Source organism: Panthera pardus, unplaced genomic scaffold (assembly GCF_024362965.1).
Source record: "Panthera pardus isolate Hobbes unplaced genomic scaffold, ASM2436296v1 HiC_scaffold_13, whole genome shotgun sequence".
NCBI classification, from domain to species: domain Eukaryota; kingdom Metazoa; phylum Chordata; class Mammalia; order Carnivora; family Felidae; genus Panthera; species Panthera pardus.
Genome location: NW_026526688.1, coordinates 28,577,568 through 28,604,886, shown reverse-complemented (window position 1 = coordinate 28,604,886; position 27,319 = coordinate 28,577,568). Strand labels below are relative to the sequence as shown.

Genomic DNA, 27,319 nt, shown 5'->3' with positions numbered 1-27,319 from the left:
TCTCTCTTAAATACAGAGAACAAGTTGAAGGCTGATGGGGGACGGGGGAGGGGGAAAATGGGTGGAGGGCATTGAGGAGGGCACTTGTTGGGATGAGCACTGGGTATTGTATGTAAGCAGTGAATCATGGGAATCTACTCCCGAAGCCAAGAGTACCCTGTATACACTGTATGTTAGTTAACTTGACTATATATGTGTGTGTGTGTGTGTGTGTGTGTGTGTGTATGTATGTATATATATATATGTATATATATAAATCCTATTGGTCATGATGTATATAATCTTTTTTGTTGTGGAATTCAGATAGCTAATATTTTGTACTGGAGTTTTATGTTTATATTCATGAGGGTATAGTCTTTAGTTTTCTTGGATGCCTGTGAAGGTATTTGTGGCCTCATAAAAGATTGGTGAAGTGTTCTCTTTCCACTGTTTCTGGAAGAGTTTGTGAAGGTTTGATATAATTTTCCCTTTAAATGTTGGATAGAATTCACTAGCAAAGGCATTTGGGCCTGAGCTTTCCTTTGTGAGAAGCTCTCGTAGAAATTCTTCTTATAGATCTATTCAGATTATCTGTTACCTTCTTGAGTTAATTTTGGTGCCTTGCATCTTTTTAGGAGTTTGTCCATTTCATTATCTACATTGTCTAAAGTTTTTCGAAAGTATTTTCTTGCAAGCCTTTGACTTTTGTAAGGTCATTAGTGATATCCCTCCCCTCTTTCATTGTTTTTTTTTTTTTTTTTCTTAGAGTGTGAGAGTGGGGTAGGGAGGACGGGGGGGGGGGGGGGGGGGCGGGGAGCGGGGGGGAGAGAGGGAGAGAGTGAGAGTCAGTCCCCAGCAGCTCCACACTGAGCGAGGAGCCCAAAGCAGGGCTTGATCCCAGGACCCTAGGATCATGACCCCAGCTGGAATCAAGAGTTAGCTGCTCAACCAACCGAGCTACCCAGGCAGCCTTTCCCTCTTTCATTTCTGATTTTAGGAATTTATGTTTTATTTTGTTGATCTTTTCAAAAAAATCAACTTTTGATTTAATTGATTTTTCTCTTGTGTTTTTCTGTTTTTTATTTTATTTCTATTTCACCATTTTTTTCCTGCTTATTTTGGGTTTAGTTTAGTCTTAGACTGTTACCTTTTAAACAAGGTCAGTCCAGCTTAATTCACAACTAATTATTTACCTACTTATAAAATGTAGTAAGTAATCTTTATGGATGTCATTTTGTTAGATGTTTTTCAAGCTGTTTTACTAACTGATGTTAAAGCAGAGGTCATCTTTTTATCGAGCAGGGCTGTTATTAGAACATACATGAAGTTTATGTCTCATTCCAATGAAATGTACATTGAATTAATTCACAGTACACTGTTTTATTAAACATTAGCATGGGCGCCTGGGTACCTCAGTCGACACTCTTGATTTTGGCGCAGGTCATGATTTCACGGTTCATGGGATTGAGCGCTGAACCTACTTGGAATTCTCCCTCTCTCCCTCTCTCTCTCCCTCTCTCTCTCCCTCTCTCTCTCCCTCTCTCTCTCCCTCTCTCTCTCCCTCTCTCTCCCCCTCTCTCTCCCCCTCTCTCTCCCCCTCTCTCTCCCCCTCTCTCTCCCCTCTCTCTCCCCCTCTCTCTCCCCCTCTCTCTCCCCCTCTCTCTCCCCCTCTCTCTCCCCCTCTCTCTCCCCCTCTCTCCCCCCTCTCTCCCCCCCCTCCCCCCCCTCTCTCCCCCCCTCTCTCCCCTCTCCCCCCCTCTCCTCCCCTCTCCCCCCCCTCCCCCCTTCTCTCCCTCTCCCCCTCTCTGCCCCTCCCCTGATTGCATTCATGTGCTCTCTGTCAAATAAACTTAAAAATAAACATTAGCACAGACCTAGTCTAGGTCTAGCATATACCTAGTCTCTTTGATCTGCTTAAGAATGACTTTGCTCCTGCTAAATAACAAAAATTCATGTAAATTTGAAGATCTAATTGGCTTTATTACACGATTTATGATTCAGGTAGCATCCCGTTGAGCAAGGCATTCCGAGGAGTTGTACCAAATGGACAGTTCTTATAGAAGGAAGGTGGAGGCAAGAAAGTTATTAGCAAAAGAAAAGGATTGTTTTAGGCCAGGCTGCTTTCTAGGGAGGAAAAGCTAGGAGTCTTATGCAGATAACCTCATATTCCTTTGGTGGAGAGGGTCCATGTTGGCATACTTATTGTTGTTAATGGAAAAATTCCTGACTGATGATTTAAGACTACATTTCTGAGGGAGTTTGAAACTGCAGTTAGATTATGTATTAAGCACAAGGTTTGGAACTTGGTCACAGTGACATAATTTTTTTTTTTTTTTTTTTAGCCAAAATCTCAGTGGCTTAAAGACAACAAAGATTTGTTTCTCTTTCATACCACGTGTTTAACATGTGTTGGCAGGGGTCTTACCTCCTTACAGTCACTCAAGAACCCAGGCTGGTAGAGTAGCTGATATTTCCAGTGTTACTGATTTCAGTGCTAGAGGGAGAAAGAACTCTGGAAGATCTTGCTTGGCAGTTAAAATCCTCTGGCCTGGAGGTGAGACATCACTTTCTCTCACAGCTCATTGTCTAGAGCTAGTCACAGGGCTGTACCAGCCATGGGGTGTTCCAAGTGCTCAGAGGAGAGCTGGAAGTACTGAGTGTACACGGTGAAGACTGTCATACCACTCTAGTTGGGGTCACTATGAGTGGATTGCTTGATTAGGTGCTTACAAGGTTTCCTGGCTTAACTTCTTTATTGTCCACTCTCTGTACAGAAGTCAGTGATTTTTCTAATCGTCTGATAACATCAGTCTCTGTTTAAGGCTGATCATCATTGCTTTTCAGGTGAAGGTTATCTTTTCCTGCCATCTCCATGCCTTACCTGATCTAGTCTCCCGTTACCTTTCATACCCATAATCATTGTTTTCCTTGTACTCTCTTAGTGATATTGGCCTGTATGTAGCTCTTTTAACATGCTTTACTCTCTTGCCTCATGACCTTTACCCATATTGTATCCTCTTTGTGGAATATTCTTTCTTAGCTCCTTCCCTCTTCTGAGTAAATCCTATTCCTCTTTTAGGTTGCAGGTTAAAAGTCCTATTATCTCTACTTTCCTATTTGAATTTGGTGCTTAGCCTTTGATTCCCATAGCACTCACTATTTCTGACAAAGCTATTGTGTGTCATTGCAATTGCATGATTGTTTGCCATTGTAACCTAATCTTTCACACAGAGAAACACTCAATACATGTTTGTCAAATACATGTTTGTTGAATGGCTAAATAAATTACAGCATAAGGTAGGGAAAAGTTAAGTGTCTGTTATCAAGAAATTTAGTAATTAAAGGATCTTTATGCTTTCCATCCATGTTAAGGACTCCAGAGTTTACTGTTTATGAAAATGTGATTTTAACAGTGCTCAGAATAGCTCCTACTTACCTAAGTATTGAGTATACCAGGTTTCACAAGTCCTTTGAAAGTTGGTTACATTATTTGTGTGTATTTCTAATGTTAGAAAAAAAAATTTTGTATAAAAGGGATTTCAAACCAAGAGGGCTCTCTAAATTGAGAAGATAGATGTATATTTTTTCACTTCATATATCAGATATTTTCTATTTTGCCTTAATTTTCAGTAGCTTTTTAATCTAGGTTGATGTGTCATATGTAAAGGCTATTATTTCCATTTTGTTGGTGGTGGTGTTACTTTGAGTAATGCTATTACAAATATCTTTGTATCTTGAGCTTGTTTCTTTTGAACTAATTTCTCAGAGTAGATTTCTAGGAGCGATATTTCTGGTTAAGGGCAGTTGTAGTGGTTAAGAGCATGCTTAGGTTTGCTTATGGGTGGTAGCAAAGGATTAGCGTTATAAAATATAATATCTTTACAGCCCTTGTAATTCCAAGAAATAAAACTGAAGTATTTCCTTTTTTTTTTTTTTTTTTTTAATATTTATTGAGAGACAGAGTGTGAGCGAGGGAGAGGCAGAGAGAGAGGGAGACACAGAATCTGAAGCAGGCTCCAGGCTCTGAGCTGTCAGCACAGAGCCCGACGTTGGGGCTCGAACTCACGAACGGTGAGATCATGACCTGATCTGAAGTCGGACACTTAACCGAGTGAGGCACCCAGACACCCAGAAACTGAAGTATTTTTTAATAGGTGTTACATGGTCCTACCTTTTGTCTTTTTTTTTTTTTTTTTGGCACTCTTTTCCTACATCGGGTATCTTTAGCCCTTGAGAATAATGAATATGAGCAACAAAAGAAAAAGCTCAAGAAATACAATTTAGGGGTGTACTAGAAAGTTTTAGTTTGAAAACAGCCTGATCCTTCTTATACCATGTATTTATTATTAAACAGTAAGTCAGTTTTATGAAAATTTTATGCATGTATACTTGTGACCTTTCTATTTTGAGACTTTTTTCCTCTCTAATCTTTACATAAAACTGGTCTTTAAAAAGTGTATTAGTTGTCTAATGTAAACTAGCAAATACTGCTTTTTAATAAGTAGAGACTTTATGTGTAAGTGGAATAATTTTACTTTGGATTTAGGTAAGCATTTTAAATAGCATTTTTATTACCAAAACACACAGAGGGTAGTTATTGTTTTGGTCTACATGGTTTGTGTAGGTCAAAGTTATTTGATCTTTCTCGTGTTTTCTAGCTTACATTTTGCTGCTTAATATTGAAATCTAGGAATCTTTTATCCAGTTTTTGAAGTGTCATTTTAAGTACATTGGTAACTTATTCACATTCGTGAAGATTTTGTGTATATTTAATGAAAGGGATACACAAACAAAAAGTGCATATTTAACTTGTTTTTCCCTTCTATTAGAAATCTTTTAATTCAGAATCGGAGTCAGTTAAACAATTTTTTTTAATGTTTATTTATTTTTGTGAGAGAGAGAAAGAGTGTGAGCGGGGGGAGGGACAGAGAGAAGGGGAGACACAGAATCCAAAGCTGTGCTGTCAGCACAGAGCCCAACGCAGGGCTCAAACTCACGAACCGCGAGATCATGACCTGAGCTGAAGTCAGACCCTTAGCTGACTGAGCCATCAGGTGCCCCTCAAGAGTCAGTTTTATAATAACAGTTGGCTTCAGAAAATTTTCCTTTTTTCTTCAGTAGTTGAAGGCTATTTTCAGAGATTTTGTTCATCTTAGGTAGAGTGCTAGACGACTTCAATTTCACGTTTTCTGATGTTGTCCATCATACTTCTAAGAGGGTTTGGTTCACTTTTCAAGTCTTTCACAGTCTTGTTTTTTACACAGCAGCAACAGTCAAGCACTTCATAAAGAAAAGCCAACACCACTAAAGATACCACTGTAAATATGAATAAAAGCAGAATGACAAAGCAGGCAGTGTTCCAGTTATCATGAAAAGGGTAAATTTTTTGAACTTGAAAACCAAGGTACTGATAAACAGATGTAGTGGTTTCATTCCAGAGGCTGGAGCTCAGAGAGGCCATTCTTAGGGATTATACTTCTTGTATTGGTTCTTTTGAATCTGTAAAAAGGTAGAAAATGAATACATGTAATCAAATTCTGTGGATCTGTCAATTGATCTCAGTACTAAGACTTGTTAGTAAATCTATGTAGGTAACGTGAGTTCTTTTATTTTCTGCCAGAATTAATGCCCAAATGGTATTTTTGAATTTTTTCTTTATCCTATGGCAGTGTACTCTGTAAACCATACTATATATGTATGTATATTTTTTAAATGCTTATTTATTTATTTTTGAAAGGGGTGGGGAGGGGCAAAGAGAGAGGGAGACACAGAATCTGAAGCAGGCTCCATGCTGTCAGTGCAGAGCCTGATGCGGGGCTTGAACTCAGGAACTGTGAAATCATGAGCTGAGGCAAAATCAAGAGTTGGATACTTAACTGAGCCACCCAGGTGCCCCCATACCATGTATTTTTTTCATGTGTGTCATTTGCTAGACAAATACATATGCTTAAGGTTTATATACAGAAACTAACTGCTAATAGAAGGGGGAAAAAGAAGCTGAATTGTTTTAAAATTTAAAGCAGTGGTCAATGATCTGTTAAATACAAAAAAATCCTTGTGTTTTAAGGTGGTATTCTTCATACTGCCCCCAGAAAAGCTTTTCTCATTAACTTTGAGGATCCTTCTCACCTTGTGGGCTCAGTGTATTTCTGTCTCCTATTTCCTCTCCTTTAAACTTTGAAGACAGGTGACCTGAATCAAGATATAGTGGCTGAGTGAAAATACTAGAGAAAGGAAAGCTAAATAATGACGGTTTTCAGAATAAGGGTGATAAAATTTTAGGTTCATGTTGCCTATGAAGAGACCTTAATCTTAGGATTTTTTTTTTTTTTGTTAAGTATATGATAGTATTAACTGTTCATATACCTGAATGATCTAAGGATATGAATATTTTACTTTTATTTTTATTTTGAGAGAGTGAGCATGCATGTGCATGGGGGAGGGGCGGGGGGGTAGGGAGAGAGAGAGCAAGAGAGAGCACGAGCGCGACCGCACGACAAGCAGGCTCTGCACTGTCAGTATGGAGCCCAGCAAGGGGCTCTGATGTACAAACTGTGAGATCATGACCTGAACCGAAACCAAGAACCAGATGTTTAGCCGACTGTGTCACCAGGCACCTCTTCTTGAAACTTAATTTTAAAAAATTATAAAATGCTTATATACTGAGAAAATTTTGGAAATAAGGGGAAAAAATAGTTCCACTTTATTAATTCATTGACTGCTGTCAGTTTGAAAGCTTTATTTTATTAAAGAAATGACTTATTTTGTGTGATTTTTCTTTCCTACATAGTTGTAAATAGACTTTCATTCATTGTTATAAACAAATATTTACCTACTGTGTCCCAGATAGTATTCTGAATGCTGAAGATACTTGTGTGTGAGAGTATATTTCAATTAGACAAAACTTTAAGATAGTTGAAGAGTAAGAGTATAATGAACCCCTGTATTCTCATAATACAGCTTCAGTTACCAATTTGTCTTTACCCATTTGTTTCTACCTCATAGATTATATTTTTCAAGTTTGTTTAAGTAATCTCTATACCCAGTGTGGGGCTTGAACTCACAACCCTGAGATCAAGAGTTGCATGCTCTTCTGACTGTGCCACCTAGGCGCCCCATGCCCCTAGATTATTTTGAAGCAAATCCCAGACATCATCACTTCTCCTAGACATCTTCAGTTATATATCTCTTAAAAGATGAGGGTTCTGTTTGTAAACATAGCCACCATAGCATTGTCACACCAACAAAGATGAAAAAGTGACTTAAAGCTCAAATCCATAACAGTATAATTCCTTAAATTTTTCTTTATACATGTAATCTTAAAACTTTAATAAAGTAATACTTTCCAAGGTTTTTGTTTTCTTTTTATAATTTATCACTTTTAAGTAAACTCTGTGCCCAACATGGGGCTTGAACTTACAACCCGAGGTCATGAGTCACATGCTCTACTGACTGAACCAGCCAGGCACACGAAAGGTTTTTTCCTTTAAATCATATTTGCTTGGCAAGTAACTGCATCTCTCTGGATGGACTTGGTTCTTCCTTTGTGTATTTTGAAGGTGAAATTGATGATCTGAGGGGTACCTTGGTGGTTCAGTTGGTTAAGTGGCCGACTCTTGATTACATCTCAGGTCATGATCTCACCAGTCCTTGGATGAAGCCCTGACTCTGGCTCTGTGCTGGGTGTGGACCCTGTTTAAGATTCTCTGCATTCCTGGGGTACCTGGGTGGCTCAGTCAGTTAAGCGCCTGACTTCAACTTAGGTCATGATCTCATGGTCTGTGAGTTCGAGTCCTACATCAGGCTGTGCTGACAGCTCAGAGCCTGGAGCCTGCTTCAGATTCTGTGTCTCCCTCTTTCTCTGCCCCTCTCCCACTCGCACTCTGTCTCTCCCTCTCAAAAATAAAATAAAAACATAGAAAAAGTTTTTTTAAAGATTCTCTCCATTCCTCTCCCTCTGTCTCTGTCCCACTTGCTCATGCATACGCTTTTGTTCTCTCTCTGTGCTCTCTCTTTCAAAAAACAAAACAAAACAAAAAAAACCCTGAGGCCAGAAGTCAAGGCTTAAATTCATTTTTTTTTTTTTTTTTGGATATAAGAATCCTTCAGTTTCATGGTTTGTGGTGATCCTTCATCTTGAAACAAGGGACAGCAGACTAATGGACAGTAACTGAATCTGTTGCTTTTATTAGTTCTGGGACATACAAAAATACATTGTCTGGAACACAGGTATGTGATGAACTTCCCAGTACATTACAATATTTTCAAACTTTGGAGACCCAGCCTTTTAGAGTTACCCTCTTTTATCCCTTAAATTTTTCTCTTCTTAGCATATTCCTTTTTTTTTTTTTTGTCTTTTTTTTTTTTTTTTAATGTTTATTTATTTTGAGACAGAGAGTGTGAGCAGGGTCAGGGCAGAGAGAGAAGGAGGGAGAGAATCCCAAGATTCTGTCTGTGCTGTCAGCATGGAGCCTGACTCAAGGCTCAATGTCATGAACCGTGAGATCATGACCTGAGCCGAAACCAAGAGTTGGATGCTTAATTGACTAAGCTACTCAGATGCTCCACTTCTTAGCACATTCTTATAGAAAGTGGGGTTGCTACATTGCAGACCTCCAGGGGGCACCATTCATATTGTGTTGTGAGTGCCATTCATGTAGAATACATGGTAAGTGGTGCCCTGGGAGTCTAATGTGGATGTCCTGATAGGCCAGTCCTCCATCCTCTGCATTGGTGCTGCCTCTGATTCTAATCACCATGCACCCAAGTAAAGTAACCCATAGAAACGGATTCAACTGGAGACAAATAATAGTCCTTTTTGACCCAGCCTTCCTAACAGAGTAGTGACGTGTGTGCAGACACACAAATGCCTAGAAGATGTTCAGCTTTGCAAGTCCTTTAAAATTTTTAGTACTACTAAAATGCAGATCCTTTTGGGAGGGATAGTGCACATTGTTATATTTACTTCACTGTGAATGAGTTTTGGGTCCTTTTTGAAAAGCAGAGCAAATATAAGAGAAGGAGAAGAAGAATAGGACCTTGAGGAAATAGAGAACAGGGCCATTTATTATATGGATAGGTAAAAAGCAGGAAGAAACACAGGAGGGTCTGTCTAATTTACCTGGGTAAACCTAGGACCTCTCCAGCATTGATGAGAATATTCCTTAGATTTTTCTGTCAAGGCCTTTCAGGTTGATTCCTTTTTTATTTTTATTTCTGAAGATTTACATTTTTAAGTAATCTCTAAATCCATTGTGGGAGTCAAACAATCCCAAGATCAAGAGCTGCATGCTCTACCAACTGAGCCAGCCAGGTACCCCAGATTGATACCTTTTTAAAATCTGGGAATTTTTTCCCACATTATGTCCCTTAGATTAGTCTAATGTACCTTATTAATTAACTTAAATACTATTTAATTATTGATTTCAGAAGTGTTATAGTAATTTTTTTTATTTTTACATTATACTAATTTTTAAAAAAATTAAAAACCGCTAATAATCCTGTCTTGCTAACATATCAAACTTTTAATTTGTTCCTTCTAGAAATTGGCAATATAAATCTATAACTCCTACCTGGTTGAAATTGTACTGAAGTTATTACTTTGTATTTTAACTTTTTATGAATAGGGGTTTCTCATTTGTATTGATTTTAAAACTGAGGAGAAGTTGTAAAGACTAATGTATGTTTCTATTTCAAAATGAAATAGAAATTTTAGAATTATTGGAGGGGTGCTTGGGTGGCTCAATCGGTTAAGCGGCTGCCATCAGCTCAGGTCTTGATCTCGTAGGTCATGAGTTCGAGCCCCATGTTGGGCTCTGTGCTGACAGCGGGGAGTCTGCTTGGGATTCTCTCTCTCCTCTCTTTCTCCTCTCTCTGCCCCTACCCTGCTTGTGCTCGCTCTCTCTCAACTAAACTTAAAAAAAAAAAAGTTAGAATTCTGGGGTGCCTGGGTGGCTCAGTCGGTTAAGCATCCAACTTCGGCTCAGGTCATGATCTCACGGTTTGTGAATTGAAGCCCTGTGTCAGGCTCTGTGCTGACAGCTCAGAGCCTGGAGCCTGCTTCAGATTCTGTGTCTCCTTCTCTCTCTGCCCCTCCCCAACTTGTGCTCTCTCTATGTCTCTCAAAAAATAAATAAATGTGAAAAAAATAAGAATTATTTGAAAGTTGGTTTAAGGAACTTTATATTCTATTTTGTTTTTGGGGTACAAGTGAACTGTTTAAAATTTTTCAAGCCCTCTTGACCCCTCCCCCCCAAAAAAAACGGAGGGAGGGAAGAGAAGGGAGAAGGCAGGGGCAGGCAGGCAGACACAAACTAAATTCAATTATTTGAAGTTAGCTTTTACCAATCAATGAACTATTCTGGTTAAAATTAATATATCCATACAATTCAATATTATGTGTGAATGAGGTAACTGTAGTGATAAGGAAAGATTTTTAGGTGAAATCACTGTTAAGTGAAAAGAGCAAGATGCAGGACAGTATGCGTAAGAAAGGGGGAAATAGTATATATTTTTATTTGCTTGAATCTCTGCAAACATTTGGAAAGATATAGACCAGAAATAACAGTGATTACTTGGTGGGTTTGTTGGAGGGTAGAGCTGAGAAACAGGGATGTGTGTGAGATTTCTCAAGGTATATCTTGTTATATTTTAGTTTTTGAACCATTTGAATATAGTACTTATCCAAACCCAAACTAATATATTTTAAAAGTATTCCTTTCCTTTGGTTTTAAACGTCTGTTGTGTTATCTGTTTAATATATTTATTGAGTTTTCTGGATTACTTCTAAAAAATTAAAACTAGAATCAGTAAACAGTATTTTGATTAGAAGTGTCTAAGCAGTTTAAGGAAGAGTATACACATGTTGTAAATGATGACAGTTTATGTTGTAAATGATGACAGTTTGCCTCTCCTGTGAGTGTATTGATAACTGATGAGCAACTCAAAACATTCACTCTTTAGTTAGCTTTTGGGCGTATCTGAAAAGTACACTGTGAAATATGGGGCCATTTTCTACCTTAAATTTAATGTGGTTTATTTTTATGTACAGTAGAGCTCTAGCAATTTTTTGTGCTAAATTTAGGGTAAAATCTGAAACTTACTTTGAGGGAGGAGACATAATTAGACATGCAGAAAAGTATTATTATTAGGATTTTCTTGTACTCTGAGACTGTACTTTTGAAATTAAAATGTAAGTTTATATCAAGTACCTGCTACAAACATGCTTTATGAAAAAGAAGAGTAAATGGTAAAAAAAAAATTGTGTACTTTTTTGAATCTTCCTCCCCTTTAAAATTTCATTACAGGAATGGGGAGTATTAAGTAGTGTTTTGTTGTTTTTGTTTTAATTTTTGATCTATTCTCTTCACCTTTCTTTCCCTCCCGTTTCAGAAGGCCCTAGTGAAATATTTATGGGGCTAAGGCTTGGAAGTGTTCTGGAACCTTGAATTGTCAGATAAGAATAAAATTATGCTTTTGCTTTAATTATGTTAAAACCCTTGAGTTGAATTCTCTAGTGCCTTTAAGCATATCACTTTGAGATATGATCAATTAATCATATTGGCCTTTAGATATAGAGCAGTGCACCCAGCTCTGGACCGGTCTGAGGCAGGCCACACGTCTGGTCAGTTTGGTGAAAGAGCAGTGAACCTACATCTGTGCTAACTATAGTTAGATCACCAGGAAGATGTAGGCTGATTATAGTGCTAATAATAGGGGAGAGTATTTGTAACTGAAATTCCATGTAAATTGTAAACTGTTTTATTTGACAAGGTTTTTTATTTGAGACTTTTTTTGGGTCCCATACTTTGTACAGCAAGCAGGAATATTTTCTAGGTAATTAACCCCATTGTGCTGAACCTAGGGAGATATAATATCTTCTTACAGCAACCTTTGGGCTTTGTAAGGGATGCTTTGCTCATGCTTCTGAATGCTGAGTAAGAAATGGAATGAATAAAAATTAGGAAAATAGTCTTAAAATTGAAATAAATTTATCAGCAAAGGGCAGAAGTTGAATCTCTAGATCAGTATGTGTAGGTAATATCCTGGAACTCCAGCCTTACTAAGTAACAATATTTTCATGCTTGACTATTATAAAATTAGAAATTTGGCTAGTAGTTGATACTGATTTTTTAGTAGACATGAATAGTTACTCTCAGCCATGAAAATAATCTTAATACCTACCTCGAAAGGTACCTTATATTCCTCCCTTAACCAGTTCTTCTTAAAACATCTTTTTATTTTAAAATGTAGTTTATTAAAAAGACTTGCTATGTGTTTGAGGATCAGTTTAAGAATAATGTTAACATTATATTGAAATATGGTTATAAATAGATATTTTTGTGCCATATAAAAAATGAAAGGCTATTTAAGAAGGTTGTTTAATAATAGAATGACTTGTGTATTACAGTAATACAGATTTTAAAATTTAACTGGAAGGAATCATTTTAATTAAAATGTTAGGAAAGTCTGAAGCTCCACAAATTGATCTTTTTGCTTACAGTATAATGCAGCCTATATGATGATAACCTTTATGGTCTTTTTATTTTTATGTAAAAATCACAATCATGACAATTTCTCAGCATTTTCGGCATCTGCACTCAAAGTCAAATAAACAGTTTTGAACTATTTTCTCATATTTGTTAAAATATAACAAATATAACAAACTTTCTTGTAAGTGACTGCTTTTTACCAGCAATATAATTTGTACATATAATCAGAAAGCTTTAGTCCAGGATTTGCTTTTAGTCTAGATTTTTCTTTAAGAAAAATCCTTTGTTAAGGCAGACCAAATTGCTGAAATGAAATAGCTCAGAGAAAATAAATTAGCAAGTAACCACTTAACATTAAATGCTTATGGTTTACTCTAAGGTCTGGATATAGATCAGGTTCATAGAAAATCTCATGAATTTTCCATAAGGCACAGATGGTGAGGGTGCTTATCAAATAGCACAAGGCAGTCTTCACATTTTCATAATAAAATCCTACCAAGCAGCGAAATGAATACAGTGCCTTTTTTGGTCTTTAGTCGGAACAAAGCTTTCTGCTTGGTTTTTATGGTAAAATATTTTTAAAATTACATCATAAGGACATGTATTACTAAATGCAAAAGATCGCATAAACCTACCTCTTGTCTGAAGGCTGCTGTTGAAGCGATGGTATCGTCTGTTTGTAATGCAGTCCAGTGCACATCCAAGATGGAGCTGTGCTGCTATTGGTTGAACCACAATGCAGCTGACAGTTTCCTCCTCGTTCATTTGCATTAAGTCCTGCCACCCTTAAGTGTAAATCATTCATAAACTTGAATAGAGCTGTCTGGGATATCAACTGTCCCCTCTTTTTCTTGCCTCATTTTTTGTCCTTAAGGTAAATTTCTGCAAAGGAATTTGAGTTAGTAATGAACTGGTGATTCCTTAGTGTTTAACCATAAAATTTCGGATCCTTCAGTGAGTATTTCACGGCTAGGGCTAGAAGGTACTATTGAGAGAGGTAGTAACCTAGGAAACAAACAGTCCAGGTTTACCAGCTTAATATTTCCTCCCGGAAGTGGGCATAAAATCTCATAAATGATATTTTCTTTCAGTACTTGTGTTCTCTATAAATCTTGCCCTCTGGAAATGATTATTTCCATGTGGTGGTTTGATTTAGGAGAAATTCTAAGGGAAAAGAAATAAGGTTTTCAGCTCTGCTCGTTGGGATAGGGTTAGTTTTGGTAGGTACACCACCTACATTAAAAAGCAGTCTGTGAAACGGGGCGCCTGGGTGGCTAAGTCAGTTAAACATCTGACTCTTGATTTTGGCCCAGGTCAGGTAATGATCTCGCGGTTCATGAGTTCGAGCCCTGCATTGGGCTCTGCACTGACAACATAGAGCCTGCTTGGGATTCCCTCTCCTTTCTGCCCTCCCCTGCTCACGTGCGCGCGCGCGCTCTCTCTCTCTCTTTCTCTCTCTTTCTCTCTCAGAATAAAGACGTAAAACATTAAAAATCAGTCTGTGAAATTTAAATGGTAAGAAAAGGAATAAAGGTACAGCATATAGTGAGTGATACTATAATAGTGTATGTGCTGACAGATGGCAGCTATACTTGTGAGCATAGTATGACCTGTAGAGAAGTTGAATCACTGTGTTGTACACCTGAAACTGACATTGTGTGTCAACTATACTCAAAACTTTTTTGAAAACTGGCAAAACAATCCACAACTTCAGTGCTTTGAAGCTAGAATATTTGTATTTATGACCTATTATTTAGAGTTGTGTGGGGTCCAAACATAACAGTATCAAGGTTATACATTATGGAGAGGCTATTATAGCAATAGCAGACAAATGCTTGCTATGCAGGCTTTATTTTATAGGTCACATTATCTTTAAAAAATAAGAGATAGGAGCACCTGGGTGGCTCAGTTGGTTAAGTGTCCGACTTTGGCTCAGGTCATAATCTCATGGTTCATGAGTTCTAGCCCTGCATTGGGCTCATTGCTGTCAGCACAGAGCCTGCTTCAGATCCTGTCTCCCTCTCTCTCTGCCCCTCCTTCCACCATCTCAAAAACAAACATTTAAAAATAAATAAAATAATAGATAAATTAGTGAATTATTTTCTTGGACTATAAAGGAGTACATAGAAATACTCTTACTACCTTCATTCATTCATTCAGCTAATATTTACTGAGTGTTTACTCTGCCTGGCACTTAGCTAAATGTTTAAGACTCCATGATAAACAAAACTGCATGTAGTTCATGATTGAACATTTGTGTAATGCATATCCTTAACATAGTGTCATCTGCTTTTCATAGTTTTCCCACTTAGTTGTTTATAGAGGAGTATAGGATAAACTTTTCTTTTTCTTTTTTAAATTTAAGTCCAAGTTAATATATACTGTAATAATGATTTCAGGAGTAGAATGTAATGATTCATCACTAGGATAAACTTAATATTTTACTAAAGGTAAAACGTTAAATCTGCACTTATGAATTTTTATACTCTGACTGAATAATAGCCCATCTCGGATGAAATAGTCTGTGTTAAGGGCTAGTTAATGATCCTTTTTCTAAATTTAAGCTTACTTATTTATTTTGAGAGAGACAGAGACCATGTGAGCAGGGGAGGGGCATTCAGGGAGGGAGAAGGATAGAGAATCCCAAGCAGGCTCTGCACTCTGCACTATCCATGCAAAGCCCAACACGGGGCTCAAACTCATGAAACTGTGAGATCATGACCTGAGCCAAAACCTGAGTCAGATGCTTAGCCAACTGAGCCACCCAGGTGCCCCATTAATGATTCTTATACAAGGCAGTATCACAGTGTTTACAACTGCATTTGAATCTGTATTCTTCTACTTCTCTGTTTTCTTATGTTTAAAGGGAGACAGGTTATTTGGGAGGGATTCAATGAGAAAATAAATATTTAGCATGCATTTGGCAAATAGTAAGTGTTCAGTAAATGTTATTGCTCTTGTTGTTAAAGTGTCCCGAACACCTTGGGAAAATGAACCACGTAGGTAGTATTTCATAATTGAAATAATGTGAAAGCATGCCTGTAAGGCATTTATAATATTATTTTTGGAAACATAGTAGACTTTAATGTGCCAGTTAAGTTGTTAAAATTATAACAGTGATTTTTAAAGGAAAACTGTATATCAAGTCTTGTTTTAGTCTCAAAAAAAGCATGTTTAATAAAGCAGTCTTGTGAACTAATCTCAAAGAAGTATTATGTTGCCATCTAAAAACTATTCTCTGGAAAAAAAAAAAAAAGCTATTCTTTTTGGATCTTTGACACTCGTTACATTTGACTTGCACTGTTCTAATGCATTCATTTGTTTAAAAATTGTTACAAAACTGGTGCCAGAGATTACACCCCCCACCTCTGCTTTTTTTTAACCTCTTCCTTTGTGGATCAGCGACATGAGAACTTTATATCTCAGTTTATGGTTTGCTAATAGAATGTGTACTTCTGAAATGTTTTTCTGGTGTTGTTGTTGTTGTTTTTTTGCTTTTTTTGTCTTTCTTTCTTTCTTTCTTTCTTTCTTTCTTTCTTTCTTTCTTTCCGTCTGTCTGTCTTTCTGTCTTTCTTTCTGTCTTTCTTTCTGTCTTTCTTTCTGTCTTTCTTTCTTTTTGAGAGAGAGTGAGTGCCAGCCCGGGAGAGGAGCAGAGGGAGGGGGAGAGAGAGAGAGGGAGTGAGTCTCAAGTAGGCTCCATGCTCAGTGTGCAGCCTGTTGTGGGGCTTGAACCCACAACCCTGGCATCATGACCTGAGCAAGAGTTGGATGCTCAACCGACTGGTGTCCCTGAAATGTTTTTCTAGTATTTATGATGAGTTTACTTTTTGAACTATTCCTCCTTATGACTAATGGAATGCATTTGTGATTCATGGTAGGATTAGGTTTTCTGCCTATAAAATGTAACAAAATGATAACAAGTTCTGAAACAAATTATCTTCTATAGGATTTGCTCCTTGTTTCCTGCTGTCATCCCCCCCCCCCCTTTTTTTAATGTTTATTTTTGAGAGAGAGAGAGCATGAGGAGGGAAGGGGCAGATAGCTGAAATCTGGTGCTTCACCAACTAAGCCACCCAGACGCCCCTCATGCTGCCATCCCTTTTTAAGCATCCATGTTTTTGCAGTGGCAGTGCCTATAATTTATTTTTCCTTAGTTTATCTCTCAAGTTTAGTTATTGTATCATTTCTTTTATTCCCATTTGCTTTACATTGATAGAAATTGATGTAATAGGTGATAAATGGAACTTTTTATACCTCAGAAGTAATTTACTCATTTCTCATGGTTTTAAGTTTATTAGAAAAGCTCTGTGTGTCAGATTGAGATTTGTATTATCCTCTTGTTTAAAAAGCTATGCCTCTCGGGGTGCCGAAGTGTCCAGCTTCAGCTCAGGTCATCATCTCACAGTTGGTGGGTTTAAGCCCCATGTCGGGCTCTGCACTGACAGTGCGGAGCCTGCTTGGGATTCTCTCTCCCTCTCTCTCTGACCCTCTCCCACTTGTACCTTCTCTCTCTGTCAAAATAAATAAATAGGGTTGCCTGGGTGGCTTAGTTGGCTAAACGTCTGACTTTGGCTCAGGTCATGATCTCACAGTTTGTGAGCTTGAGCCCCACATTGGGCCCTATGCTGATAGCTCGGGGCCTGGAGCCTGCTTCAGATTCTGTGTCTCCCTCTCTTTTCCCCTCCCCCGCTTGTGCACATGCATGTGTGTGTGTGCTCTCTCTCAAAAATAAATATTAAAAAAATTTAAAACTAAATAAACTTTAAAAAAAAAAAAGCCATGCCTCTAGAGTGCCTGGGTGGTACTCTCTCTCTCTCTCTCTTTCAAAAAAAGAAACAAAAATAAAAACAAACAAAAACACCATGCCTCTAATCTTGGGAGAAAATCTAATCAGAATTAAGGAAAGAGTGAGGCAGAGGTACTTACAGAAGAAATGTATTTTAATGCTTTTGAATTATTTATACTTTGTTCCTATTCTTAGTGCGAAAATTGATAAATTTATTATACAGTCAAGGATTTGAATTGTTCACCAAAATTTTACAGGGTAGAATACACTGGGTGGAAAAACTCGAAACAAGAAATGTTTTACTAGAGTTAAAAATCTTAGCTGCTTAAATGTCATAATCAAATCTAATAGGAACATGTTATAATTGTTTTTTGAACTTAATTTCCAGATCATAGCAATGGATCATTTAACTTGAAAGCTCTGTCAGGAAGCTCTGGGTATAAGTTTGGCGTTCTTGCTAAGATTGTGAATTACATGAAGGTAAGTACTTTTCTCAAATGACACAAATCCTATTTAACTTTTTGGCAGGGGAAGAGGATTGGGATTTTCAGAAGTAAATTTGTATATACATGTCAAAATTTATCAAATTGCATGTTTCAATATGTGCGGTCTTTTGTATCCCTACTACACCTCAGTAAAACTAAAAAATATTTAATATTTTAAGCCTTTTCAATCAAAAAGAATTAAATCTTGCCATTTGCAGCTATGTGGATGGAACTGGAGGGTATTATGCTAAGTGAAATTAGAGAAAGACAAAAATCATGACTTCACTCATATGAGGACTTTAAGAGACAAAACAGATGAACAGAAGGGAAGGGAAACAAAAATAATATAAAAACAGGGAGAGGGACAAAACATAAGAGACTCATAAATATGGAGAACAAATGGAGGGTTACTGAAGGGGTTGTGGGAGGGGGGATGGGCTAAATGGGTAAGAGGCACTAAGGAATCTACTCCTGAAATCTTGTTGCACTCTATGATGACTAATTTGGATGTGAATTAAAAAAAAATAAAAAATAAAATAAAAAAATAAAATCCAATTAAAAAATATTTTAAGCCTTTTACATTATATCAGATTAGTACTGCTACAAGTTACCTAAGTATATTTAAAAAAATTTTTTTTAAACGTTTATTTTTGAGAGACAGCATGAGCAGGGGAGAGGCAGAGAGAGAGGGAGACACAGAGTCAGAAGCAGGCTCCAGGCTCTGAGCTGTCAGCACAGAGCCTGACGCTGGGCTACAACTCACGAAACTATGAGGTCATGACCTGAGCTGAAGTTGGATTCTTAACCAGCTGGGCCACCCAGGCGCCCCATATTTAATTTACGTTAATTCAACTATACAATTTAGGCCCACCATTTCACTTATAAATTAGCCCAGGCAGTAGATACAGTCACCTTCCAATTACTCAATACTTGCTGGCAAAACCAGTGGAAAGATGTGAATGATTTGCATACTCTTATTTCCACCGATGTGAAAAGTAAAAACTACATAGTTCAGGCATATGGTGATGATGGCATTTCTGCATCTTTGGAGGAGGAAACTAGAAAATTACTGAAGGTCTTAGAAAAACATTGTCTCACAAAAGACTTAGAATTTAAGATTTGATGGAGGATATACTGTTTTTTTTTTTTTTTTTTTTTTTGAGGTAAGTTTTGAACTTCTGATGATATAACATTTTGGCTTTACCAAAGACTTTGAATCCTAACTTCACTTATTAAAATGAAATTTCATTTATGGCTAAATGATTTCAAATTTGCCCCCTTCTGCCAAACTCATTCCTTTTTAGTTACTATTTGTATCTCTTCAAAAAAGTCAAAATGCTGTTTTTGTTATTTCAAATTTCAGCTATGTATTGCTTAAAATAGAAATTAAAATTTTTTTTTGTTAGGCCTTTTCTTGTGTAATTTAAGAGACTTAATGTCAATGTCTGACTCTGACTGAAATTTGTAGTTTATATTTGACTTGTAGTAGAAATCAGTTAGTTTGTAATTTCCCATTATCAAATAACACACTTTGATACATATTCACTATTCATTCATTCCATCCACTTATTCCCCTATGTGGTAAACAAGTTATTAAAACCTGTATGCTATTTATAGCATTAATGGTGGGACTACCTAGAAAAATATGCCCTCATGGCTGTTAGTTTATTGAGGGAGATTGACATTCAAATGTCATATTTTTGTTACTCTGTTGATAACAGTCTTCACTTAATCTGTATGACCCTTACTTCTCACTTTCTTTAGGACTGTTACCTTCAAATTTGTGCTCAATTATTTCCTGAAACAATTTCCAGAGATTGTGTGTCCCTTTGCACATATTGAAATTGACAATAACAGTTTTTCAGCAAAAGGATGGAATTTCTGACATATTGTCACATTTCAACAAAATACCTCTAAGGGGTTCTAAGTCCCATTATTTATTAAAAATATAAACACAAACATATGTTTGGAAATTTTAATTATTTTCCTTTTGAACTTGTATGTCTGTTCTGTTACTTCCAGTGCATTTTATCCTAATGTTCTCTATTTTTATTCTTGAAAATATTTTAATCATCATCTGTCAAACTTATTTGCTACAATACTATATATAAATTGGAATTGGAAATGTTTTTCTTGAGGTGCCTGGGTGGCTCGGTCAGTTAAGCATCCAACTTCAGCTCAGATCATGATCTCATGGTTCATGAGCTTGAGCCCCACATCAGGCTCTCTGCTGTCAGCGCAGGGCCCACTCCGGACCCTCTGTCTCCTTCTTTCTCTGCCCCTTCCCGGCTTGTGCGCACACTCTCTCTCTCAAAAATAAACATTAAAAAAACAAAACAAAACAACAACAACAAAAAACTTGTGACCATAAGGTTCTAACTACTGTCAAAATTATTAGCACACAGTTGATTAGAATAACTTACATATATTAAAATTTTGATAAAATTTGCTTTGTGTGTAATAGTTATTCAGCAGGGGTTCATTTTCTCAAGAAAATTTTCTTAATGTTCATTTACTTTCGAGAGAGAGAGAGAGAGAGAGAGAGAGAGAGGCATGAGTAGGGTAGGGGCAGAGAGAGAGAGAGAGAGAGAACACACAGAATCTGAAGCAGGCTCCCGGCTCTGAACTGTCAGCCCAGAGCCTGACGTGGGGCTCGAACTCATGACTTGAGCTGAAGTTGAACGCTTAACCAGCTGAGTCACCCAGGCGCACTTGGCATTATTTATTTATTTTAACGTTTTTATTTATTTTTGAGAGAGAGACATCAACTGTGAGATCATTGACTTGAGCCAAAGTCGGACACCCAACTGACTGAGCCACCCAGGCGGCCCTCGGGGTTCATTTTTTAATGAAGTGAATGGAATTGTCTCCTCTCTTCTTCCAGAAGTTTTTGTATCTGGAGATATGTAATATGTATTGATAGAATGAAATCAGATTTGGCACCAATTTCTGTTCTTTTTAGATTTTGTAGGTTGTTTATTTATTAAAAAATAAGTGTTCATTTAAATAAGCTCATTCTGCTGGAAGTTTTGTGATAGTAAAACCTTCCAAGTTATATCAGAAATTACTTAAAGATTTATCATCAAGCATCCATTAGTTGAATGTTTTATTAGGTTCTCCTTCAGTTTTGTTGAAAGCAAAAGAATGAGAATCACCTAATTTGTCAAAGGATTTATTACCTGGTCCTAATTTTTTATGAAGTATATCATAAAGACTTTACCAAGACTTAACAAATGTCTAATTATATCAGTTCCTTCTTCCCCTTATAGGCATTTTCTTTAATCTGATATAATCATAAGTCATTGAGAAAATAAAAATATTATTTTTTTAAGTTTATTTATTTATTTTGAGATCTGGAGAGACAGCATAAGTTGAGGAGGGGTGGAGAGGGAGACAGAGAATCCCAAGCAGGCTCTGCACCATAAGTATGGAGCCCAATGCAGGGCTTGAACTCCCGAAACCACAAGATCATGACCCAAGCTGAAACCGAGAGTTGGACCTTCATTCGACTGAGCCACCCAAACACCCCTCCCAAAAACATTATTAATTTCAGTGCATCTTTGCCAATGGAGTTTTTTCATAAGATGCTCTTATCTTATTATGTATATAAATATATTTTAGTCAAAACCTGTAGGTTGAAAGTTTAGCTTGTTATATTTATAGAAAGTATCTTCCAGTTAACAAAGCTCGTCTCTATTGTCAGACCAACCAGCTACATCAAACTTGTTTTTAATCATAAAATATCTTTTCCTTTTAAGTTAAAATAAATAGGTTAAGCGTATTTTAAGTAATATAAAAACCACTGAGAAGTTATAGAATTGCATACTGAAAGATACTATTAAGGTAGTTGAGGTTAAAATTATATGATGAGCCCAATAGAATTAATTTATCCTTTTTATAATTTTAAAAACAAATAGGCTGTTTACCTATTTGTATCATTATAAATTAATAATATGAAGAAGGGATATGAAAAGTGTGTTACTGCTTTTCTAAATGTGTGGACTTACATCTTCTGATCTCTGGCATTCAGCTTTTAGATATAAATAAAAGGGAATGATTCAGAAATAATGCCATAAATTTTATTTTGGGGTAATTAATGATAAAGTAGAAGAATACCTATTGCTAAAAATGATTCATTCTTACAGTGAGCTATGACTGATTTTTTTTTTTTTTACTAGAGGTAGAATATTAAAGTGTTCAAAAGATACGAGAATTTACTTAGAATAAAAGTTTCATGATATGATTTACAAAATAGGTTTTAACTACTATGTCGAATAATGCACACTTAATCTAAAATAGTTTGTATATAGTTTTTGTGGGTTTTATGGAGCATAAGTTGAATAATTTGGTGTTCCTGGAAAGTACTTGTTATAAAGTCAGCTTCTTAATTGATATTGCTTAATTGATATTTAAAGCTTTTTAAATGTGCTTTCTCTTTAAGCTAATAGATATTCATGGAATGAGGTTTGAGAATTGCTGAAGAGAATTACTTATATTTAAGTACTCAAAAAATTTAGTTTTCTTGTTAGATATTTCTTACCAATATTCCCTTTATTTACTTTGCTGTTATTAGCCTCTCCCAAAAGAGCAATGCATTTTTGGACAGTGCAGCATGGAAGTGTGGGGTATGTGGGGTTGGAAGAGATAAAGTTGTTTAAAGGAAACTGCTCTGAATTGCTCACAGACAATATCACATCAGAATATCCTAGCAGGAGCTAAAATATCCTATTTTTAACTCTTAGAAAAATATATAAGACTAGAAAAGATAAGAAGCCCTATAGTGGATAGTTTATGACACTGCATTGTTTATAAGTTGTTCTTCCAAACAATATTTTTTGACTTGTCCTTTTTTGGGGGTCCCCAGAGTTTATTACATCTCCAGGCAATGTATCATAAATTCTAGGTGGAAGTGAGAGTGTTACCTTTTTTGTTGCTGTAAACAGGAGAGGGCCTATTTTTTTTTTTTTTTTTTTTTTGATAGCATCTTTTTTTTTTTTATTTTTATTTTTTTTTTATTTTTTAATATATGAAATTTACTGTCAAATTGGTTTCCATACAACACCCAGTGCTCATCCCAAAAGGTTGGAGAGGGCCTATTTATGAAAAGGGAAAAGAATACATATGGGAGGTGATCTGTAGATTGATTCTTTGAAGGTTTTCAGCTGTCCCATTTTTGAAGATCTGATAAAACCAAGAGCTTAGGAAGCAAAAAAGTTAATAACAGAAAACTCCTTACAACTTATTCATTTATTTAAAGAGGAACTTTTTAATTGCTTAGTGAAAATTACATAGAAATTATATGGAGAAAGTTCAAGGGGCACCGTAAGAGAACTGTTTAAGATAGGCACAGTGGGATTTGCTAATTGGGTTTAGGGGTACTAAACAGGAAAAAAAATTGAAGGCAGATACAAGAATTTCAAAATCATAATACTGAGAACATTTGGCACACGGACAAACTGCCCAACACATCTCACTAGCTCCTGAGATGTTTAAATGTTTAGTGGACTTGTTTGAAAAGATAGAAGAATTTCATGGTCCATTTTAGAAGGACTTAATTAATTGCTTTAGAGAGATTGAGCCAGGGTTGGGGGGGCGGGCAGGGGAGAGAGAGAAAGAGAAAGAAAGAGAAAGGAAGAATCTCAATAGGGCTCCATGCTCAGTGCAGAGCTCGACATGACTTGATCCCACGACGCTGGGATCATGACCTGAGCTGAAATGAAGAGTTAGATGCCCAACTGAGTCACCCTGGCGCCCCAGAAGGGTTTTAATAGAAAAAGTTAATGTAAAACAAATATCATTGCTTAAAAGTGTTGTCTAAAACAAATTATCTTGAAAATTCCCTTATGAAGGATGCCACTTTCTCCTAATGTGACACTAGTCCTGAGACAACATATCCCTATAGTGCACTTTGTTTTTATTAGAATGATTTTCTCTCAGTTCTCACCATTACCCTTTATTGTGGTTTTATGTGGATATATCTTGGTTATTTAAAACATCATGTTGAGGGGTGCCTGAGTGGCTCATTTGGTTAAGTGTTTGACTCTTGGTTTTGGCTCAGGTCTTGGCTCAGGTCATGATCTCATGGTTCTGTGAGATCGAGCTCCGTGTTGGGCTCTGTGCTGGCAGTGTGGAGCCTCCTTGGGATTCTTTCTCCCTGTCTCTTTGCCCCTTCCCAGTTCTTGCTCTCTCTCCTTCAAAGTAAATAAACATGAAAAGAAACCCATCATGTTGAAAAATTTGATTATTTTGGTTTACAAGCCCAGTGGTTCTCAAAGTGTCATTCTCCAACCACTGCATCATCATCATCATCACCTAGGTAGTTTTTTTTTTGTTTTTTTTTTTTTTTAACTTGGGAATTTGCCAGGAGTGAAAAATTGGGGGCCACTTCCTAAATCTGTTTAGTCTGAAACTCTGGGAAAGCAGTTCAACAGTCTGTGGTTTAATAAGCCCTTCAGGTGATTGATACAGGCTGAAGTTTGAGAAACTGGCTCAGCTCCTGTCTGAATTAATTCTAACAATTATATTTGAATTTAGAAACTCTGAAGTCCAGGGAAATTAAATGGCTAGCTTATTATAGGGACAGTTCTGGTTGATAGCAGGGTTGGGTCAAGAACGCAAATTTATTTACAGTTTTAAATAAAGTATTTAAATTATACACCATTATCTCATAAATACAGATGTAAAAATCCTTAAGAAGATACAAATGGAATCTACTCACATATATAAGAAGGATAATATGTTATGATGAAGTTTATTTTAGGAATATGGTAGTTAATATTTAAAAAACAGTTGAAGTCATATTAACAGGTCATCTTATACAAAACAAAGCCTCTGACAAAATTTAACACTGATTCATGATGAAAACTTATAACAAATTAGTAGTAGAAGCAAACTGCCTTAAACCAGTAGAAGAGCATTTTGTCAGTCATTGTACCCTGAAAGAACCCTTGAAATATTTTATCATTTTTAGGTCTCAGAGAATCTTGTAAAAATTGTTATATCTATACTTCATGTTTATTATCTAATCAGTAAATTGTGGATATGATAAGCCAATAATAATTGTCAGTTTTCTGTTGAGTAGAGAATGTCAGTTTTCTGTCTTTGTATTTTGTCCTATTTTTTTAGCCTACTCTTTTCCTTTATGTGGTTCCTCCTTCCCAGATAGGGTATCACCTTTAATGTGAGTCAGTAGTATAGGTAAAATTCAGTTTTTTCTGTGATATTTTTTAAAGATTTTATTTTATTTTATTTTTAGGGAGAGTGAGCAAGCAGGGAGACAGGGTGAGGCACAGAGTGGGGGAGAGAGAATCTCAGCAGGCTCCAGTCCTGACATAGGGCTCAGTCTCATGACCCTGGGATCATGACCTGAGCTGAAATGAAGAGTCAGACACTCAACCAACTGAACCACCCATGTTCCCCTAAAGATTTTAGTTTTAAGTAATCTTTGCACCCAATGAGGGGCTTGAAGTCACAACCCTGAGATCAAGATTTGCATGCTCCACAGACTGAGCCAGCCAGGGGCCCCATCTACGATTTTTTTTTTTTTTTTTTAAAACCTTATCTAAGTAGGCAACTTACTTGTTCTCAGATGAACAGAAGAGTCAGAGAAAGGGTCCTTCTTCAAGGTGTAGATTTGTGTTGAAAGGCAGGAAAAACATTGTTTAATTTTGTTTTCTTCTTCTGGGTGGTTTTCAGTAATGCTTGAGACTTGCTAATATCCTTTCTCACTCTCCAGACCAAACAGCATTACAGAATTTTCTTTTGTCACACGACTTTTCCAGAGATTTTTTTTTCCTTTGAAGTCTTATCACTTAAAGCATTGTTTTTGAGGCTTGCAGAAACTTGTTCAGCTAGTTCATAGGTTTAAAAAAATGTCTGCTATGAAAACTGGCTTCTGCAGTCATTCTTCATTTTCAAAGCATTCAGTAAAGTACGACCTTTCAGCTGAAATTCACCTTTCAGCTTAAATATTCTTTCAAGGACTCCTCTGCTAAGCCACCGAATTTCTGTACATAGATTTATGTGTTGAAGTGCACCAGTCTCTGCTTAATAAAGCAGATCATTTTTAAAGCATCATTTGGGACATTTTTCATTTCAAGGGTTTTTGATTCCAGTACCTCTCTGAAGAAATAGTGTCTTGTGACGACATCAGAATATTTGTTTTTTCACGAGAGTTAAAACCTTGTATTGAGCCAACCATTGATGGGGCACATCAGTGAAGATAACAGAGCAGTTACTCTAAGAGAGACCTTTGTTTCCAGATGTGAAGGCACTACATCAAGTATATCCTGCTCTTTGCTTTGTCGTGGCAGTTCTTTGTGGCAGAGGAGTTTTTCTTGAAATTTGTCATTTAAAGATTCTGCACAAACTACATTTATTAGTGAATAATGATGAATAGTGAATAGTGAGTAAATTACTACATTTATTAGTGAAACCTGTTGATTTGTCAAGTTGGATAGACAAGCTGTTGTTAGTTTGTTAAATTTGTGCAGCATTATGTGATGTGTCCTCAGTTTGTCGACTTACCTTATACTTTTTGGTACTTTTCAATTTCTCATGCTGTGCATTTTACTATCATTTGACATGTTGTCATTATTAGGTTCCTACCAACTGTGATTTCCCTCCTCTAAGTCCCCTCTGTTCTGGGCAGTAAGTTCTATTACCAATAACTTGTTTCCTGAGCTTTTTCACTGAATGTGACTTTTTTTTTTTTTTTTTTTTTTTTTTAACAAAAGCTTAACTCTGTTTCGTTTTGAGATTCCAGTAGCTATTTAAAATATTAAGTACATCAACTGTGTCCAGTGTCTGCGACTTATAGTTAAGAATCTTTTCAGTTTTGCTGGAGCCATTACATATTGTTTGCTACAGACAGTGTACAATGGAATAAGACACCTTGGGTTACCAGCCCATCTAAAATTGGCGAGTAGCTTTTCATTAGAATGGTAGGCCTCTTTTTTTTTTTTTTTTAGATTTTATTTTTCAGCACTCTGTACCTAATATGGGGTCCTAACAACCCCGAGATCCAGTTGCATGCTGACCGAGTCAGCTGGGTGACCCTAGTTATTTTTAAGTTTTTATTTTAATCCTAGTGTAGTTAACATACAATGTTATATTTGTTTCAGGTGTACAATAAAGTGATTCAATAGGGGATTATAGTTTTTGATTACTAACCTTATTAGAATTGTTTGTGGGCCTGGGCTTTGAATCCTCTCTGTCACTTAATCTCATCTTAAAAAATCATTGCACTGGACTGTCAGACATGTTTATAAAACAAATGCTAACAAATTATCAAACCACAGGGATTTATTAAATGAGAATATTTCAAAAAACAAACACTTCACAATGTATTTTACTTCTTTTTACTATGTGATCTGTGTTTTACAACATTTACAACAGCAAAGCAGCCTGGGGCAGGTGAGTCCTGGTATGTACAAATTCCTTGTTCAGAATGAATATTTCCCTCAGATTTCCTTTTTGCCAGCAGAGCTTGTGAACTCCCGTGAGTGAGTTGGCGCTGTATGGTGGGAGGTTAGGGGAGGTAATTTGGAAGGGAATTGCTGACATTGTCAGCCTACTGT

At 36.6% G+C, this 27,319-nt stretch overlaps 2 protein-coding genes across 7 annotated transcripts in view; one reads left to right on the top strand and one right to left on the bottom strand.

Moving 5' to 3' along the window:
• The window catches only part of GTF2E2 (general transcription factor IIE subunit 2), a 79,498-nt gene that overhangs the window by 13,321 nt on the left and 38,858 nt on the right, over positions 1–27,319 (top strand). For all 4 annotated transcript variants that reach the window (XM_019466828.2, XM_019466827.2, XM_053900930.1 and 1 more), the window contains exon 3: positions 17,645–17,736. In XM_019466828.2, coding sequence (XP_019322373.1) covers positions 17,645–17,736 — 92 coding nt within the window. The remainder of the gene's footprint in view (positions 1–17,644; positions 17,737–27,319) is intronic.
• SMIM18 (small integral membrane protein 18) lies at positions 4,837–25,644 on the bottom strand. Of its 3 annotated transcripts, XM_019466833.2 has the most exons (4): positions 25,320–25,644; positions 13,106–13,352; positions 6,109–6,171; positions 4,837–5,478 (listed from the first exon to the last, which is right to left on the bottom strand). In XM_019466833.2, the coding sequence occupies exon 4, from the start codon at positions 5,438–5,440 to the stop codon at positions 5,144–5,146; it is 297 nt and encodes a 98-aa protein (XP_019322378.1). In that variant the 5' UTR covers positions 5,441–5,478; positions 6,109–6,171; positions 13,106–13,352; positions 25,320–25,644; the 3' UTR covers positions 4,837–5,143. The 3 variants fall into 3 exon arrangements, with proteins under 3 accessions (XP_019322378.1, XP_019322376.1, XP_053756906.1); XM_019466831.2 differs by lacking the exon at positions 6,109–6,171 and having other exon boundaries at positions 25,320–25,641; XM_053900931.1 differs by lacking the exon at positions 6,109–6,171 and having other exon boundaries at positions 13,106–13,255; positions 25,320–25,641.

Coding starts and splice junctions, on each gene's coding strand:
- SMIM18 (XM_019466833.2), bottom strand. CDS start 5,440: ATGGCCTCTCTGAGCTCCAGCCTCTGGAATGAAACCACTACATCTGTT.